At 32.8% G+C, this 16,595-nt stretch overlaps 2 protein-coding genes and 1 long non-coding RNA gene across 15 annotated transcripts in view; 1 reads left to right on the forward strand and 2 right to left on the reverse strand.

The window, feature by feature from the left end:
* Window positions 1-16,595, reverse strand: part of sick (sickie) — a 520,404-nt gene that overhangs the window by 8,977 nt on the left and 494,832 nt on the right. For all 13 annotated transcript variants that reach the window (XR_012999731.1, XM_031978463.2, XM_076372255.1 and 10 more), the window contains 2 exons: window positions 3,338-3,421; window positions 337-978 (listed from right to left, as the gene is read on the reverse strand). Coding sequence is in view for 12 of the 13 variants with exons in the window: in XM_031978463.2 (XP_031834323.2) it covers window positions 337-978; window positions 3,338-3,421 (726 nt within the window). In the remaining variant the exon portion in view is untranslated. The remainder of the gene's footprint in view (window positions 1-336; window positions 979-3,337; window positions 3,422-16,595) is intronic.
* Window positions 1,013-2,990, reverse strand: LOC116427744 (uncharacterized). Its single transcript, XM_031978470.1, has one exon. The coding sequence runs from the start codon at window positions 2,634-2,636 to the stop codon at window positions 1,842-1,844; it is 795 nt and encodes a 264-aa protein (XP_031834330.1). The 5' UTR covers window positions 2,637-2,990; the 3' UTR covers window positions 1,013-1,841.
* Window positions 11,066-16,595, forward strand: part of LOC116427745 (uncharacterized) — a 32,366-nt gene continuing 26,836 nt past the window's right edge. The window contains exon 1 of the long non-coding RNA XR_004235149.1: window positions 11,066-11,142. This is a non-coding gene — a long non-coding RNA (uncharacterized LOC116427745). The remainder of the gene's footprint in view (window positions 11,143-16,595) is intronic.

A 16,595-nucleotide genomic window follows, 5' to 3' on the forward strand; every position in this document is an offset into this window, starting at 1 on the left:
AGTTAAAAACTCATTATGTTAGTAATATTAGAAAACAGTGAATGCTGCTGAAAATATTCTCATTGTTACGGTAAATGTTACGTTAATTTTTTACGCATATTTATTTAAAAAAAAACGTACTTCTCCATAAAAATAATAAATAGACATTAAAAATTATTATATTCTTTCCCCTCTGTCTAATTCTACCTGTGTTCCTTACTCCGTTCGCTTTAAATTCTTTTCGACAGTCTCGGTAGCTGATTTCAATCAAACGAATGAATCATGCAATGAGAATTCTGTTCTAAAAAATACAGAGGCCTATTGTGTACATTCACGAAAGAAACCCAATTTACTTACCCTCATTTTTATGACAGTGTCTTTCAGAGACTCTAACTGATGTGCCGAGGACAAAGCTTCCAGCCTGATGTCGGTCAACACGAGATCCTTTTCCCTGAGCTGCTTCTTCAATTCGACCACGTCTTCGTCTTCTTTCTTGTACAAAGCGGAGCTGCTCTTGCTTCCAGTCAATGGGTTCTCGACTTCTGGCGATTTCTGCCCGTTGCTCCGCGTCCCCTGACCTCTGGACGATTCATGTTTCGAGGCGGTGGGTAGCCTGGGGCTGTTCGGCGCGCTCAAATCTCCTCCAGCGCTCTCCTTGCAATCCTCCGCGTCGGAAACGGAACCGTGTCTATTTTTCCGAGACCTTGAGAACGCTTTCGAGAAAGAGCTGCGTAGCCAGCCCTTCTTTTTGTGATGGCTGCTGGCCGAGCAAGCGCTGCTCAACGAGTTCAACGACGTGACACTGTCCGCGGACAATTGTCTAGCCATTGAAGCACCTTGGTGATTGCTGTTGCCGGTGCACCCGGTCGTTCCGGAATCGGAATCGCCGAGAGTATGACGGCGACCATTGTTCGCGGTTGGTCCGTTATTCAGGCCAGCTTCTGCGCTTTGTTTCCGAAGCCTTTCGATGGTCTCCCGCAATTCCTGCAGTTCGGAATCCTGAAAATTACAGGGATCATACAATTGTGTTCGTTTCTCGTAAATGCGAGCAGCTTTATCGGCCGATTTACAGATAACAGTCGGGAATCAGATAAGGCGGGAAAATCGAGGATAATTGGGGGAATTGTTAGCGAATGCATGGTCCCTGATTTATCTCTATGCAGTGAGATTTATGGGATCATAAAAACGATCTCGCAAATCCGGAGGTGAAACTTTCCCTTCTCTATACAACGTTAATCGCGCGAAATTTGTAAGTACAGAAGTTTTAACACGTAGGTTGAATCGGTATCATAATTTTATTTCTTCGTAATATAAATTCAGTGTTAAGTCGTCGGTTAAAGTTGTTTTTCTTTTCTATAGCAATCACACGACATTTTTCGGTTTTCTTCAAGCTACTGTACACTTTCAGTTTCTTTTAAACAATGGATATACATTTAGGAGAAAGTTTCACTGGTAGCTCTTCATCGATATTTTTCGTACATTTTGTCGAATACCTTTCTTGTATATCTTCTTCGAATCTATCAACAATTTCCATTATTAAATTATTTTTAAACTGATAATATACCTTGAAAATGATAATTTCCATCTTTTGTGATACGTATATACTTATTTTACTTACAAAAACCGTTTAGCGTTTCAGTAAATTCCACCATTTTACATGTAATTTGCAGAAAGTTCTCTCCAAATATATTGCTAATTCGTTAATATGTATTATCGTCAAAAAAATATTATCACTTAAATTAATTATGTAAAAGGAGCAACGTTCTTAACTAATTTTCAAGAGATCCTTCGCCATTGGTGTTATTAATGGATATCGCTGTCACTCAGTAAAGTATAACAATATCTTGAAAAAAGACAAAATTTTAACGTCGTTCTATATCATCAACGAAATCAGTGGTGTGAAAATGACGAAGTTCTCGATTGTGACAGCAAGGGCAACTATCCGAGTGGCTGATCATAGAATCGTTGCTCCATGAGTCAGCCATGCTGAACAATTGTTTCATGGACTTCGTGTTCGAATCTTCCTCGAGTCTGTCTGCCAAGTTCTTTCGATAGTTGGATACATTCTTCCTCAACCTGCCATTAATCGACGATTGATTGCTTTCGTTCAACGCAACTGGGCTTAATCTGAACGAAGATTCGGGCACCTTCGCATCCTCCGAATCATTTCTCCGATACGTTCTTTTATATGATATGTTCTTCAATCCTTTTTTCAATTTTGCATGAAAACTACTCAGATTCTTCGTCGGCTGTGCTCCGTCGCTGCTTTGTTCCTCGTTTAAATCCCGAAGCTTTTTCGTTGCCTTCACTTCCATGTTTCGATGACGTTTAGCGGACTTGTCTGATTGATTAGCATCGTTTGACCTTTTCTTAGTGATCTTGGAAACAGGAGAAACAGTAGAGCTTTTCGAGGGCGATGAATTTGATCCGGTCGAGGAGTTTTCTAACTCCGGTACTCTCAAACCAAGCACTTTCGCGGCTTCCAAAGGAATTGGAATCATAATTGTGCGGTTTACTAATTGGGCATTGCCGTTAGATAAAGCAGATAGCATTTTCGTAGCTTTCAAGTCGGCTGGTCGGTTCAGTCTTCGATTTGAAAAGGGATTCGGTGACAACAGTTGATTTATAGTTTTATCGAAGTTTCGATTGCTCTGCATGTTGAGATACTGGACATTTTCAGGGCTTCCAGTGTTTATGGCGAAGGTTACGTGGGTGAGGTTAACTTACGGACGTGGAGAATATGCCACGATGAGAATATCTTTATTCATGTCTATGGTGTCTGCGGCACCCTGCGTGATACCATTATTAAACAATGGAAATCAGTGACTTTGTCAGCATTTATACGGAGGATTTTTCAGTTGTCATGGTACTTTTGAAAATGTTTTATTTCAATCGTAAATTGCTCTGGACAAAGTTCAAATCGAGATAAATTCATTCGATAGATTCTAACTTGACATTGTTTCTATCGAAATTTATATATATAGGCATGCCTACAATTTCATTAATATAATAAACTGTATTTTTCCCGGTTAATTTAGCCATAGTACAGACAGGGAAAAAACGTGAGTAATGAATAAATCATACGGTTTATTCGTTTGTCTGAAAAAAATGTTGGCTATCATTGAATTTCTAGAAATCATATAATTTATATTTCGTTGAAATCATTTTTCAAATGGACCTTTCATTTCCTGTTTCGTTGTGTTTTATTGTTCATAATGTCGTCCCAGAATTAAAATGTTTCGGAGAAATTTGAAAATTTGAAAATGTTATAAATACAGAAAACCAACTTTGGGAATCGAGGTGGTAAGTAAGATGAAATTAAATATTTAAAAAACAGAATCTCGTAGATAATACTCACTTTCTTTTCAGCAGTTGCAGTAAGCTGTTGCAATCGTTGTGTCATATTGGATAAGGACTGCTCAAAAGCCGATACTACATGAGCCTGTAACAGAAAATGAAATCGAATGACGTTAAAGTATGTAAAACTTTAACGAATAACTATTAAGTTAATAATAAATTCAATCTGTGAGGCAGGAACTGAACATGTATTTAGTGTCTGTCCAACTTTATTTAGTGAATAAGGAAACAGGTAATATTAATAAAGTGAACATATGAATCTCTCAGCTAAATAATATATTTGAACAAATTGATTTGTTCTAGTATTAGTTTATTTATTATAATATTATAATATAAGATACATATATCAGGTATATGAGGACTCATCAATCGAGTATTTATTAAAAATAATGTTTTCATACTTTTTACGTGAAAACGGGTTAATAAAGAAGAACCTGTGAATGTCAACACGGCTAGTTTTGAAGCCCTGGCAAGCATTACAGTGGCAGCTGCTTCATTTCTGTAACAAAGCTGATAGAAATGAAGAAAAAATCGAACGATGCGGTATTTTTATGTCCATTAATCATATCGTTGTGCTCTGGATCATACAATTATAGACGACCGTCGCCACACGAATTACGAGATAATCATACTATTCGACGGTTCAATGATCCAGGTAGAAGGAAAACCTTACAAAGAAGTTTCACTGTTCCAACACGAAATTATTTTTATCTCTTTTACCGTTTCTTTCTCATCGTTTCTTTGTATCGTACTATTTTTGTCATTTACCAAATCGACTTTATTTTAAATAATTTCATTAATATTATTACATAAATATTTTCGCTGATATTAATAGATTTTTTTGTATGAATTTGCAGATTATTTTGTATTAATATGAACAGTTAATCAACTTTTTACCTATCAAAGCCTAACAAATTTTTATTTTCATAAATTGCTCCATAGCAAATATTGAATTTAAAGTAAGAATACGTTCTATAGATTATTGTTCAGAGGATAAACTTACATTATAAGTAATACCTTATACATAATTATTATACGATAAGTAATCACAATCGAATATGGGAAACTAAATAATAAATCGCAAGTCAAATGTAATTAATTAAAAAATATATTCCATTAAATAAGGGAATCGCCTATTATATTAGAATAATAAATACTTATTTACTTATTGTTTAATTTTTTAATAAATATCTAGATTAACTTTCGGATTTATAGTTTTACAATTATTAGAAATACAAGTACAATGAAATACAGTGAAATTCGATAAAACAACTTCAATAAATGCACTGTTTTAATTTCTATGACATGCCAATTAGTTTTACCGACTGATACGTCTAGTGTCATTATAATTCTTTCGAATGTTACAAATTGTTAGATTGGATATTAATTTGTGATGTTCCTTTTCTGCTCATATTGAATTTCCCAGATTTAAAGCACTTCTATAGCGGAATGTACAGTACCACTATGAACTCCATGTAGTAAAGTGTACTTATCAAAGACGTTTCCGAAATGGAGTACGGAAGCTGGGGATAACGTCGAGTGTACCTAATTTTCGTTTCCGCGCTCAATGGCGAACGATAATTCTGGTTCTTTTTCTTCTTCGAGTGGCCATTGGTAGTGGGTAGTCGGAATGGCGATTTCAGCAACGATTTCGACAGAAATAGAAAGGGCCAGGTCTGGGATAGGTTTCTGTACTCGTAGTACAACGACCTTCTCGAGCACAAGTCGACTACATCGTATATTTTCGATGCAGACCAGGTTCCCCGTTTCCGAAACCACCCAAATTTACTGGTTTCATCGAAACATCTATCGAGAGGCTATCGAATTGCGGCAAACTGCTGAAGGGCTGCAGAATTTGCGATTTCGCCGTTTCGTGGAAACGATCGAACGTTTCTTCAACACTCCCACGAGATACAGTTTGAACTTGATAAATGCAAAATTGATTGAATTTATTGGAGATTAATAAAATTCATTGAGCTTTTATAAGAATATACGGATGTCTTTAATAGTAGACCTACCGAGCATTTAATACGATTGATATGTAAACTCCATAAAAATTGTCACAATAGATTATTTTCAGTTTAATAATATTTAAATGAAACTATTTATTTTCAAACTTATTTCGAATATGCAATGCTTTGAAAATATTAATAATTGCGAAACAAGAATACCGAGACTAGTCACTCTGATTAGTGTGGTAGTTCTAGTGTTAAAGGATATGTTTTACTCAGATTTCTTTAAAAGCATTAAAGAAAATACTGTAAAATGTATAACCTGTATGTACACGTATTGTTTTTATTGTTTTGAGCTATTATGAAGTCTTTAAGAGGACATTCATCGAACAAGCAGATAATATTTCTTTTACACAGTAAGCATTGATTCGTTGTACAATAAACGATATTTCTGTGACAGAAGAAAATATTAGATATGCATGAACAACCGAATATATTTACATTTCTCTTAATTAATTATTCTCTTACTTTATTTTAATGAATATATGTTAACCGAATCTATTTTTAATTCTTCTTCAATGTTAACGAGTAATCTGGCTGTCATTGTTATGCTTAACATGTTGAAAACTGAATTAGACGAACAATTTCTTCATAATGGTTCTGCCTGCTTTAAGGTATTTTTAATGTGTTTAGACCTCGTAATTTAACTCTTTACGCTTTAACGTACGTAGTACCAATTTGAATAATTAGAATTTGCTAAAATTGAATTATTTAAATTGATTGTAGTGGCCAACGCGTGAATTACGTATTCCGAAATAAAATCAGTTCCAGAATATGGTAGGAACTATTTAAAAAATTATTTATTGGCAAGCCCAGAATTCTCGCGGAACGGTGGATCAGACAAAGCGGCAGAGAAAATCGAGGAGGACGGAGGTTAAAGGACGCGTGGGTGAACCACGTTTCCGCGCGTAATACCAGAGAAATTATTCCGCTCGTAAAACGCAAACGGTAATTTTCTCGGACCTATCCCGGGACTCCCTCATTGTTGTAGCTTTTCGCTTTTGTGTCGCCAGACGTGAAATGAACCTTCACTCTTGCAATGATGATTGTGGTTGCAAAGCACGCGATGTCTCCCCCCGCTTTTGTCAGAATGTCAACGTCAAATCAGACTGTCCAAAGCAGTGTTCGTTTCAGTGGGTTTCAAGGGCACATTATTAAATTCGTTGAAAATATAGAATAGAATACTTTTTACACAAACATGAACGCGTGTCTCGTTATAGGCATCAATTTCAAATTAATATAAAAATATTGTAATTGACGTGTTATTAATATATACCTATCATTTATGAAAAATATAGCCTTAGAATAAATGCCAGGAAGAAATCAATAATGACATACGTGACCATTTAACATTTGAATTTCAATTATAATTTTCACTAATAGATTTTTACTTTTAATGCATTGTTAATAAAATTATAAATACTATTAACAAATCATTCCTGTAAAATTGTCCAATTGTAAAATTGGAATGTGTGCAGTTAGAATGCAATAAATAGTATATATTATTATGAACTTGTAGACGTTAAAAACTCAAAATTTTGCAAATTAATTCATCTCCATATATGATATAAGTGCACAAAATCGATTGTTCAGAATTTAATTGATTTAGTTAATTTTAAGTTTATGTTTATGTTTAGAATAAACGAATATGGGAATTTTCCTTAGGGATACGATCAGAAAGAAATCTCGAACAAATATGTGAGATTCGAAAGACCGGTAAATCCTTCGAAAGATCTCGGTCGATCGTAAATATGAGATGCGCTCCCACGCGTGATTCTAATGTGATTGCTATATTGTTTCACCTACCACCGAATGTGTCGACTATACTCGTGGAAGTATGTTTCTTTATTGAACCAGACGTGCACGATATGCTCGTAAATGCGGCCCACCTATGTAACTTCCTTCGACTGTGTACACCATCGACTCTTTAGATAGTCCTTTCTGGACCTGTAGCTAAACAAACATGCCATTGCTATTTTTCTTTAATTCATCTTGCACCTTGCGAAATAGGAATGACCATCTTCTCGTGAAACCAATTTCGTTTTCTTAGTGGGTTAGTGTAATCGACTTTTCGTTGTATCAATATACCAAATGCTAACGAATAGTGACACAATTAATCGAGTTACTACGTATAAAAATATTTCTTGATGAACTTTGAAAAATATTTCTCTAAAGAATTAATATATCATTATTTTAATTATAGACTCTCGTTATTTAAAATAGCATTTTAGGACTTGGATCGCTCTGGTTCTTAGAAAGCTGAAGGGCTTTCGATTAACGAAAGAGTCAATTGTGTTCACGTATTATTTAAATAAAGAATAATGAATTACATTTATGAAGAAATATATGCATTGCATAATATTGCACAGGCTATTCAACAATAGACGAAAAATAATTGAAAAATCGTTTTTAATGAGAACATCAATTGAAAGTCCAAAGGAAAAAAATAACAGTTTCGACTTCATTTTTAAATGAGAAATAATAAAAAAAATCTGTCAGCAGCGGAACAAGTGAGTCAGGTTTACGTTTTTATCTCTCGCGCGGAACGTCAATGTCCGCACAAGTACTGACCTACCTCACACGTCCTACTATCAACTGATCGTCAGATTTTTAATCGTTAATAACTTGAAACCGATACTGAAACCAAAACCGCAATGTTTTATTCGTGATTCTCATTTTATATCGTCCTGTACAATCAACTCTGAAATTTTGTCTTCACTGCTTTCAAATATATCTGTATAGATATTAAAGTAAATGTAACAAAGAAGTAAAGCATAGAAATAAATAAATAAATAAATAAATATTTAACTAAATAAAAAGTAAGTAAATAAAGAATAATGAATATTATTATGAAAAGGTGTTCTCTTCTAGCGTTTTAAATATAAACTAAAGAAGGAAAAGGTCTCGTTTACCTTGTATGACTTTCATATATCGTAATCAAACAGAGGTACTTCCTACAACAACATTTTACCCGAATGTATATAAATCTTTTATTATGCGGTACGAGTAGCAGTGGTAACTCTGCATAATAACAATTAACACTAAATGTACCGTGATCGGTCCAATAATCGGTTTTAAAATTTGTATTGAACATTCTGCGGTTTCTTTCGTTCATTTAACTTTATATCAATTGAAGTCCTGAATTCCAAAACAGCACAAGTCCACTTTTCACCGTTATTCGTATGAGTTGTCCATGTAACCGTTCTCAGCTTACTCAGATCTATTTAATCCTTTCGTCCCGAATGGCACACATAAGTGCCATGAAAGCAGTTGTTCTTGGCCCTTTTTTCGATTTAGGAGAGAAATATGTAGTGAGAGACGAAAGGGTTGAAAAGGTAAATTATAATAATATTGAAAATGTACACGTAACGGAGATGTATGCGTGGCCTATGCTCGCAGCAAGAATCGACAAAACAGATAATGCATGAATGAACGAAGACGAAAAGAAAAATTGATTTTCTCGAACTGTTGATTGGCTGACTTGTGTGTTGCTTTCGAATCCATGGCTCCAATTTCTATACTGTCCGATTAATCAGTTTTTCAATTTTTGTGTCTCCATGTATTTCTGCTTCCACTAAGCAAAATTCGTCGTCCAACTTGTTTACCTTTATTTTATAACCAGTTGATTGGCTAATTACGGTAGGACTAGAATCATACAGAGTGTCGATATGTTTAGTGTTAAACAAGACATTGAGATAAGTGTTTGACCGTGTATACAGATCGTAGGACGCACTGCGATTTTAATATCTCGGACCATTAGCTTTTTCGTTTCCTAGATAGCACTCCTGGCACATTAATTTACTGTATGCTCCCGCGATCTAACCGATTCCTGCTTTTAATAAGTGTCCCACGGTCGATCGTTGACTCTGGTGCTAGTAATTTACGAGCTTACGTTGAAACGCTACGCGAAGCCCACGCAACTCGACGCATCTGCGACCGATAAATATCGTGGGTGGGCTTGCGTCTCGATCGATTTCGAACGTGTGACGTTGCCACGACAGTCTAGGTGAACTATTAATGCCTTTTAGCTATCTCGACGTACGTACTCCGTTCAAATCCTTTTGATCAATTTTTACAATCTTCGAAAAGGTTGATCGCATTTCGAAATGTTCATTACGCTTGTTTTCAGAGATAAGAATACTTCTAGAGTGTAGGCTGCTTATTGACGGAAACCAGGGCAATTAGTTGCACCAATACGTGATTTTTTGCATTGCACAATGCTATTTTTATAAGTTGGAGATATAATTTATATATATGCGTACGTTTCTCGCAATACTTTCTGGGTATAAATTAGAATAAATTATTCTTATGTATAAATTATTCGATTACAATAGCAGAACTAAAATTAAACTCAAATTAAATTTTCAGTGCCGTAGGTCGGATAAAATGGTATCTTATTTTATTTACAATTTTTATATTTTCTTTTATTTTATTTCGGATATTTAAATTATTAGATGATCGATCTGTTTTTTAATAACAAGTATCCATTTATAAAGTTCGTCAGTAAACTTTAGTTATAAAGTTAATCAGTTATTAATAAAGTTTTCTTCTAAGGTTTACTACCATTACTGCTTATTTAATACCTAATACGAAAGAAATAACGAATGTTGTATTTTGCTGACTCACAGATTTGAATATTTATTAAGTGGTACTGTAAAAATGGATAAAAATGATAATGGTACATAATGTTTTAAAAATTTCTGCCTTCGAGTCACATGGTATCCACCTACAACCGGCAAGAATTATTGAAGCACTACTGTAAGCACTATCGCTCATAAGCGGATTATGGACGCTTATGCAAATTTCAGGTTCACAGAGTATATTTCGCAAACACCGATATTAAGGAAATTTTTATTTCCGCGATTGAAAGTGCTAAGTTACATAAAAAATAAGTTAATAATACAAAATTTATCGTTTAATAGAAATCATGCAATTTTAAAGGAATTTTTATTTGTGTTACTGGAAAATGTTATTAACGATTTCAGAACGATGTTCGGTTAAGTTGATACTGCCTTTAAAAAAATTTTGAATTACTTCAAATGAGTGTTTCTTTCGAAACTTATCTCTAACGTGTAAAAGAGGGGCAGTATTTGGAAACGAGATATGTTATTCTGTTACACAAAAAAGAAAAAGTCGTCAAATGTCTTACCATATAAAACGATAGCTATCGCTGCAAAAAGAAGGTGCATTACTTCGATAATTCACAGTAAATAAATTTTGTATGAAATTGAAACACCTACTGATTTATAACATATAAATTTATTATACGTAGAAAATAGCGCAGAGAAAATTAATATAATCTTCTGCCTATGTTAGTACGACGGTAATTCACATTGAAATTGAAATTGGCTGTTTCAGTGAATCAATCACTCTTTTAGTTTCTTCAAAGATTATTTCATGGAAAAGTTTGTTAATATCTTGCAGGAGAAAAGTTTACAACATCTGATATTGTAATATTTGCATTCTAATCACGTTAAAATTGTTGTATTGTAAAAACAGAAAATTGAACGACCGAGTGGAATAAATAATTAACTGCGAGGCAGGTATCGACAAATCATCGTACAGTAATGTCTAAAACTGCGAGGTAGGTACAAATCATCGTACAGTAATGTCTTTTTTCTAATAATAGACCGCCGGATTACGTGCGACGAATTTTTATTCCTTGGAAACAACGATTACATGCGCACGCAATTCAAGACTGTCCGACCAGTCAGTGAATTAAATGTCATTCACTGTGCGTGCATCCTGACGCATTCTCGTGGGACTGCGGTAATAATTCGAGTAATTCTCTACCGTAAGTGAACATACGATATTACACATGAATACGTTGTAATTTCCACTTGCAGTTACAGAAAAATACGTGTGCACCGTTAATTTTTTATGTTAAACAATTATTAAAGTCCGTCGATACACTGAAAATTATAGGTACCGATAATAATTTTCGAGTAGTTTCTTTAAAAACCAAAATTAACTTCGTACGTTTGTATCAGAGTATATTCAGGGAAAATAATTGATATTATACTTTATTGAAAATTAAAATTCAACAAATATACACATAAGAAAATGAAAATAAATGACTTGTAAAATGCAAAGGGATTTAACGGATTAGATATTAAATATATAACCAGCAAGAAACATTAAACATCATATGTTGTTTTTTTATATGCTTTGTGAATAATAATTTTTATAATTTTTAATTAATTATTCCCTTCTCTCCAGTTATATTAAATAATTGGTCATAATTTCATTCATTTCAACAAGAAGTTCTGTAAAATTTTAATGAAACAACATTTCCAAATTTGTTGAAAATGAATATAATAATCGTGAAATACATATTTATTACTACATTCCGGATGTATACTTTCTTCGGGGAGAGAAAATTAACAACCACGATGGTTCTAAGACTAATGTACTATACAAATGAAACCTAAAAAACATACGAAATCCCTAGTTTCTATATTATTACGTGTAAGAATAATTTAAATTTCTATATACTCTTCTCTTTAAACTGTTATGTGCGACTACACTTTTTCATTTTGCAATTACAGTGAATATAAGAAATCTGAAGTAAAATGAAATTTCTCTTCTGATGAATATAATTTCGCATCTGACAGATAAAATTGTATTCATATTGGTAATTATACGATTAATAATTACAAGATCTTTATAACATCTCCTGATTATATAGATAAGTAATTAAAATGAATTATGAAGATGCAATTAATAAGGCAGTATAGTGATGCAATGTCTCTTACAAACACGTACAAAGTCTTTCATACCAACGTTCGGTGATTGTAACAGCGGGACATTAATTAAAGCGTGTTAATTACTTATATTAACATTTATGAATATTTCTCATCTATTGTCGAGTTTTCCAATTTTATGAAACTAGGTAAACTGTGAAAGTACAGTTTATGAACTCTTAATACTCACCTCACAAATATTTGATACCAAGAATATCAAAGAAACTTACATAAGCTTATGTAAATAGATTAAAAGAAAAAGGAGGAAAAATTTCAAATCTAGCAATTTATAAGATTTGATTAGAGCTCTAATAAATATTAAAAAGTGTTAATTACTTAATTCGTACAAATTATAGAATGGAAAGTTAGTCACATATACGTTTTTTTTTTCTTTTTATAGTAAGGCAAAGGCACTAGTAATTGACCTAGTATCAGTAGTTGACCATTTGGCTGGAAAAAGTGAAAAATAAGGTTTTTAAAAGTAATAATCTTTCAATAAAGGCGCGATAGATATGGTGCAGCATTTACCGACTCAACTCCGAAACAATTTTACCGGAATTAAATTGTTTATCATAAAAACTAACGATCTATTTCATTGATGTTGGTTGTATGTCTCCATATTGTAATTTCCTTAACGTTGTCGTTAAGAAACGGTGTATAATTCACGGTAACAAATTCCTAAGCTTTTACATTTTATGACTGAATCTTTGATTACTTAAATCAAAGTGCATTTGCTAAAGCATTTTCGATTATGTAGAAAGTGAAGATAACGAAAAGTCTGGGAAAGGAAATAAATTGTTGAGCAAAAATAAATGTCTATCTATTAAAAGAACTGAAAACAAGTATGTAATATTTTTATATAAAGGTGAATATTTTCCCAGGAAAATATAAAAACATGTAGTTTCTTATATTAATGAGCCTACCAAATCAAGCTAAATTCGAAACATTTACTCTGTTTCCGAATTACATTTTATATGAAATTAACTTCTTTTCATTTGTATTTGTCCTTTTACTTGTAATCTCTTATAATCATCGCCAATAAACAATATTAAAGTAATCGCCTTTAATGTTTTTGGTTTTACTTCTCGAAGTGGTTAACTTTTAACTAACATATGATGAATTACTAGTTTTCTCGTTTTCAAGGATGGTCAACTTTCGATGAAAGTATTGAATTTTCGAAAATGTCTATAGAATTTGGATAAATCAACTATTTCAAAAAGTCCGCTTTTTACATAATGTAAGAAGTTCAAATAATATTTTCACGCATAGAGTCTCTGTATTTAATAAAGGAGCAAGCGTTTATTATTATTCACAGAGAAAATTTTTCTTAATGGGTCAACTATCGGTGCTTTTACCTTAGATTGAGTATCCAGAAAACGTATAACAATATATAAGTTATCTATTAATTCTTTAGTAAGACAAAAACAGTACATGGGTTTTATAGTGAATATTAAGAGAGTATTTGATAAAAACTAGTGATTTATTTACTGGTTCACTTTATGGAAAGCCTAGAATTCTTAATACAGTGTCTAAGATACTTTTGTTTGAGGTATGTAATCATGAGTGAACAGTTTGAATACTTTCACCAAACGTTCTTGGAAAAGGGACTTATTTTTCTCCTTGTGTATCGAGCTTAACATAAAATCCAGCGAGTCGAGATAAAGGTAGTGTTTAAAAACTGGACCGGAAGAGACTGCGGCAAAAACGCACCGTTTTACACAGTGATGCGCCTTGTCCTCTCTCTGAAAAGGGTTGCACTGGTGTTGCATCGAGTGTTTCCACATTCTGAACATTGCTTTTACAAGCATGAATACTAAAAGCCTCATTTTAACAAATCCCAACGAGACGTTTCAGCTCTAATCTGAATATCCTTCTTTGCGTTTGACAACACCAGAGTGTTTCATATTCAGTGTTTACATGTTTTGTAAACACTTCAGTACAGAATTAACGTCTTTTTTATTTGATATTTCAAGTAATCCGACAGTTAATTAAAATGAATTACATATGATAATTTTACATTCTTATGAAGTTGCATTATAGAATCATATTACTTTAGATGCAGTAAAATGTATATGTATATACAAATTTTTTTCTCTTCCTTATGACTAATTTTGTGTCTTTATTGTTAACAGTTTCTTATATTATGTTTATAATTAAATTGTAAATTATAAATCATTACGTTTTCCCTATCATGTAACCTTCTTTAACTTATCGTGCACTTTCTCTAGGGACTATATTTATTGCATAATAAAATAGATTAAATCCGTAATACATCAATTTATAAAATAAAATTGTAATACCGTGGTAGTTGCAAATTTTACATGTGAAACTACAATTTAAATTGTATGAAATACTATTTTTACATATTTCATTATCAAAAAGAAAACAGATAAATAATTTATCTGTTAGTATTATAACAAGATTAGTACCTACTTCTTTACGTTTGTCATTTAACATCAGCAACTTTTTATGTTCACGTACTACAAATAAAGAATTTCTTTAAAGAATGCTTTAAATTACTATAAAATCATGAAAGAGAAAAAGTTTTATGAATAGTTATCACGAACTGAAGTGAAATGTGACTACAGTGAATTTAATTGAAGTTCATATTTCATCACTTTTCGAAGAGTTTTATGTAATGTAGATTTAAATTATATCAATAATAGAAGATAATATGCAGTTAATATAGAAATATAAAATACACAACCATAGAGATATACAAATATACAGGTACACAAATTTCTACGATTTTATTATTATTACTGTTGTTGTTGTTGTTGTTATTATCATAATCATAATTATCATCATCACTGCAATATTAATATGATTTATGGGACTGACGAAAGCTACTATTATCTGCGATTGCAGGAAGTATTGGCGGATCCAAATGACCGTTGAACACGTGGCCTCGCGGAAGAGTGTCGCATATCATAAATCTGCCTTACGATAGCCAGGCGCAGGTTCGCGATTAACTAAGAGCCACCTGCTATTTCTGTAGAAAATATGTTTAAATTATCACTAGGTGGGAAGCAACAGAACAAACCACGGAAGAAAAATGAGTACGCCTTCGGGGCATCAGAAACACGGATACGGAATACGGAAAATGAGTTGCGAGCAATGACCCGTGGAAAAGATATCTTTACGGGTTTGCAGATCGTTAAGACTAACTTGTACCGGTTAATTTAATAGAAATTATACGGTACCCTGGAAAACATATATAGTATAGTCATACAATTTTATACATTTGATCGATTCCACTTTCTTTGCTCGCAGTTTTTAATTTTGTTAATTCTGTTTACCATCCACGAATAATCGTTAATTTTCTACTTTTCTGTGTTTTTATACAATACTTTTAAAGTTGTATAATATTCTCTATATATATACACATACGTAAAGTAAGCAACACTTACGAATAAATGTTCGAAATAGTTTTATAAACTACCCGAATAAAACATCAGAAATTACAATGAAATTTAAATACCAGCAAACACGGAACAGACGTTAGAATTTGAAATCATTCATTTATTTCCAAATTTCAAATTAGAATGCGTTCAGTCAGAAGCGATTTTCATTGATAAAAGTTATTATACGCATTAATATTTATACCATCCGAAAGTAAGCTAACCTACACAATGGAAATAAAAATATGGAAAAATATTTTTTTACCGCAATAAACGTTTGAAATATCATTTTCTTGAAATATCAGGTTGATGCAAAGATTTCGACGTTCTTTGTATGTGATCAACAAAAGAATTTTTTCTTCGAAACAAATAATATCTGTTTTTAAACTATTGTAACGTGTACACTCCGCGACAAAATGATAGGACATCCTTAGATTTTTAACGTTTCACAAATCCAGTAGAATTTACAAACATTTTATACGTACTAACACAAGAATCGTCCTTTGTCCAATAACATGTGACAAGATCAGCAGCTGTTTACACTCTTTTCTCTGAATTGAAGCTGTTTATATGAAAAACGTGTGCGACAAAACGATAGCCCATTAGGTTTGAAAGTATGACAACAACAAATTTACGACAGTTAATAGACGAACATTGAAGTGGTAAGATCTGTGCGTGATTAATTTATGCATTGTAGTGTTTGTTTAGAGTCAATTGGCATCTTAAGTCTAGTATTAATCGTAAAATGGGTCGCGGGAAGCAGTTGAATGAAGCAGAAAAGAGAACCATTTTAAACTTATAGAAAGAACAGTTGAGTGTGGCCAAAATGGAAAAAGTTATAAATTGAAGTAGAAATGTGATTATTAATTTCCTTAAAAAAGGTGACAATTACGGAAAATTAAAGAGTACAGAAAGACCGAGTGCAAAAATTGCAAAAGAAGCTGGTGTAAATACAAATATAAGAAACGTACAGCGAATACTTAATAAAGCAAAACACATTCAAAAAAAAAAATTGAAAGGTAAGCCGCCGTTAACACCACAGCATGTAGGGGATAGAATGAACTTTGTTCGTGAACACACCAGATGGAGGAAATAGCGGCGAA

Source organism: Nomia melanderi, chromosome 11, assembly GCF_051020985.1.
Source record: "Nomia melanderi isolate GNS246 chromosome 11, iyNomMela1, whole genome shotgun sequence".
NCBI lineage: Eukaryota > Metazoa > Arthropoda > Insecta > Hymenoptera > Halictidae > Nomia > Nomia melanderi.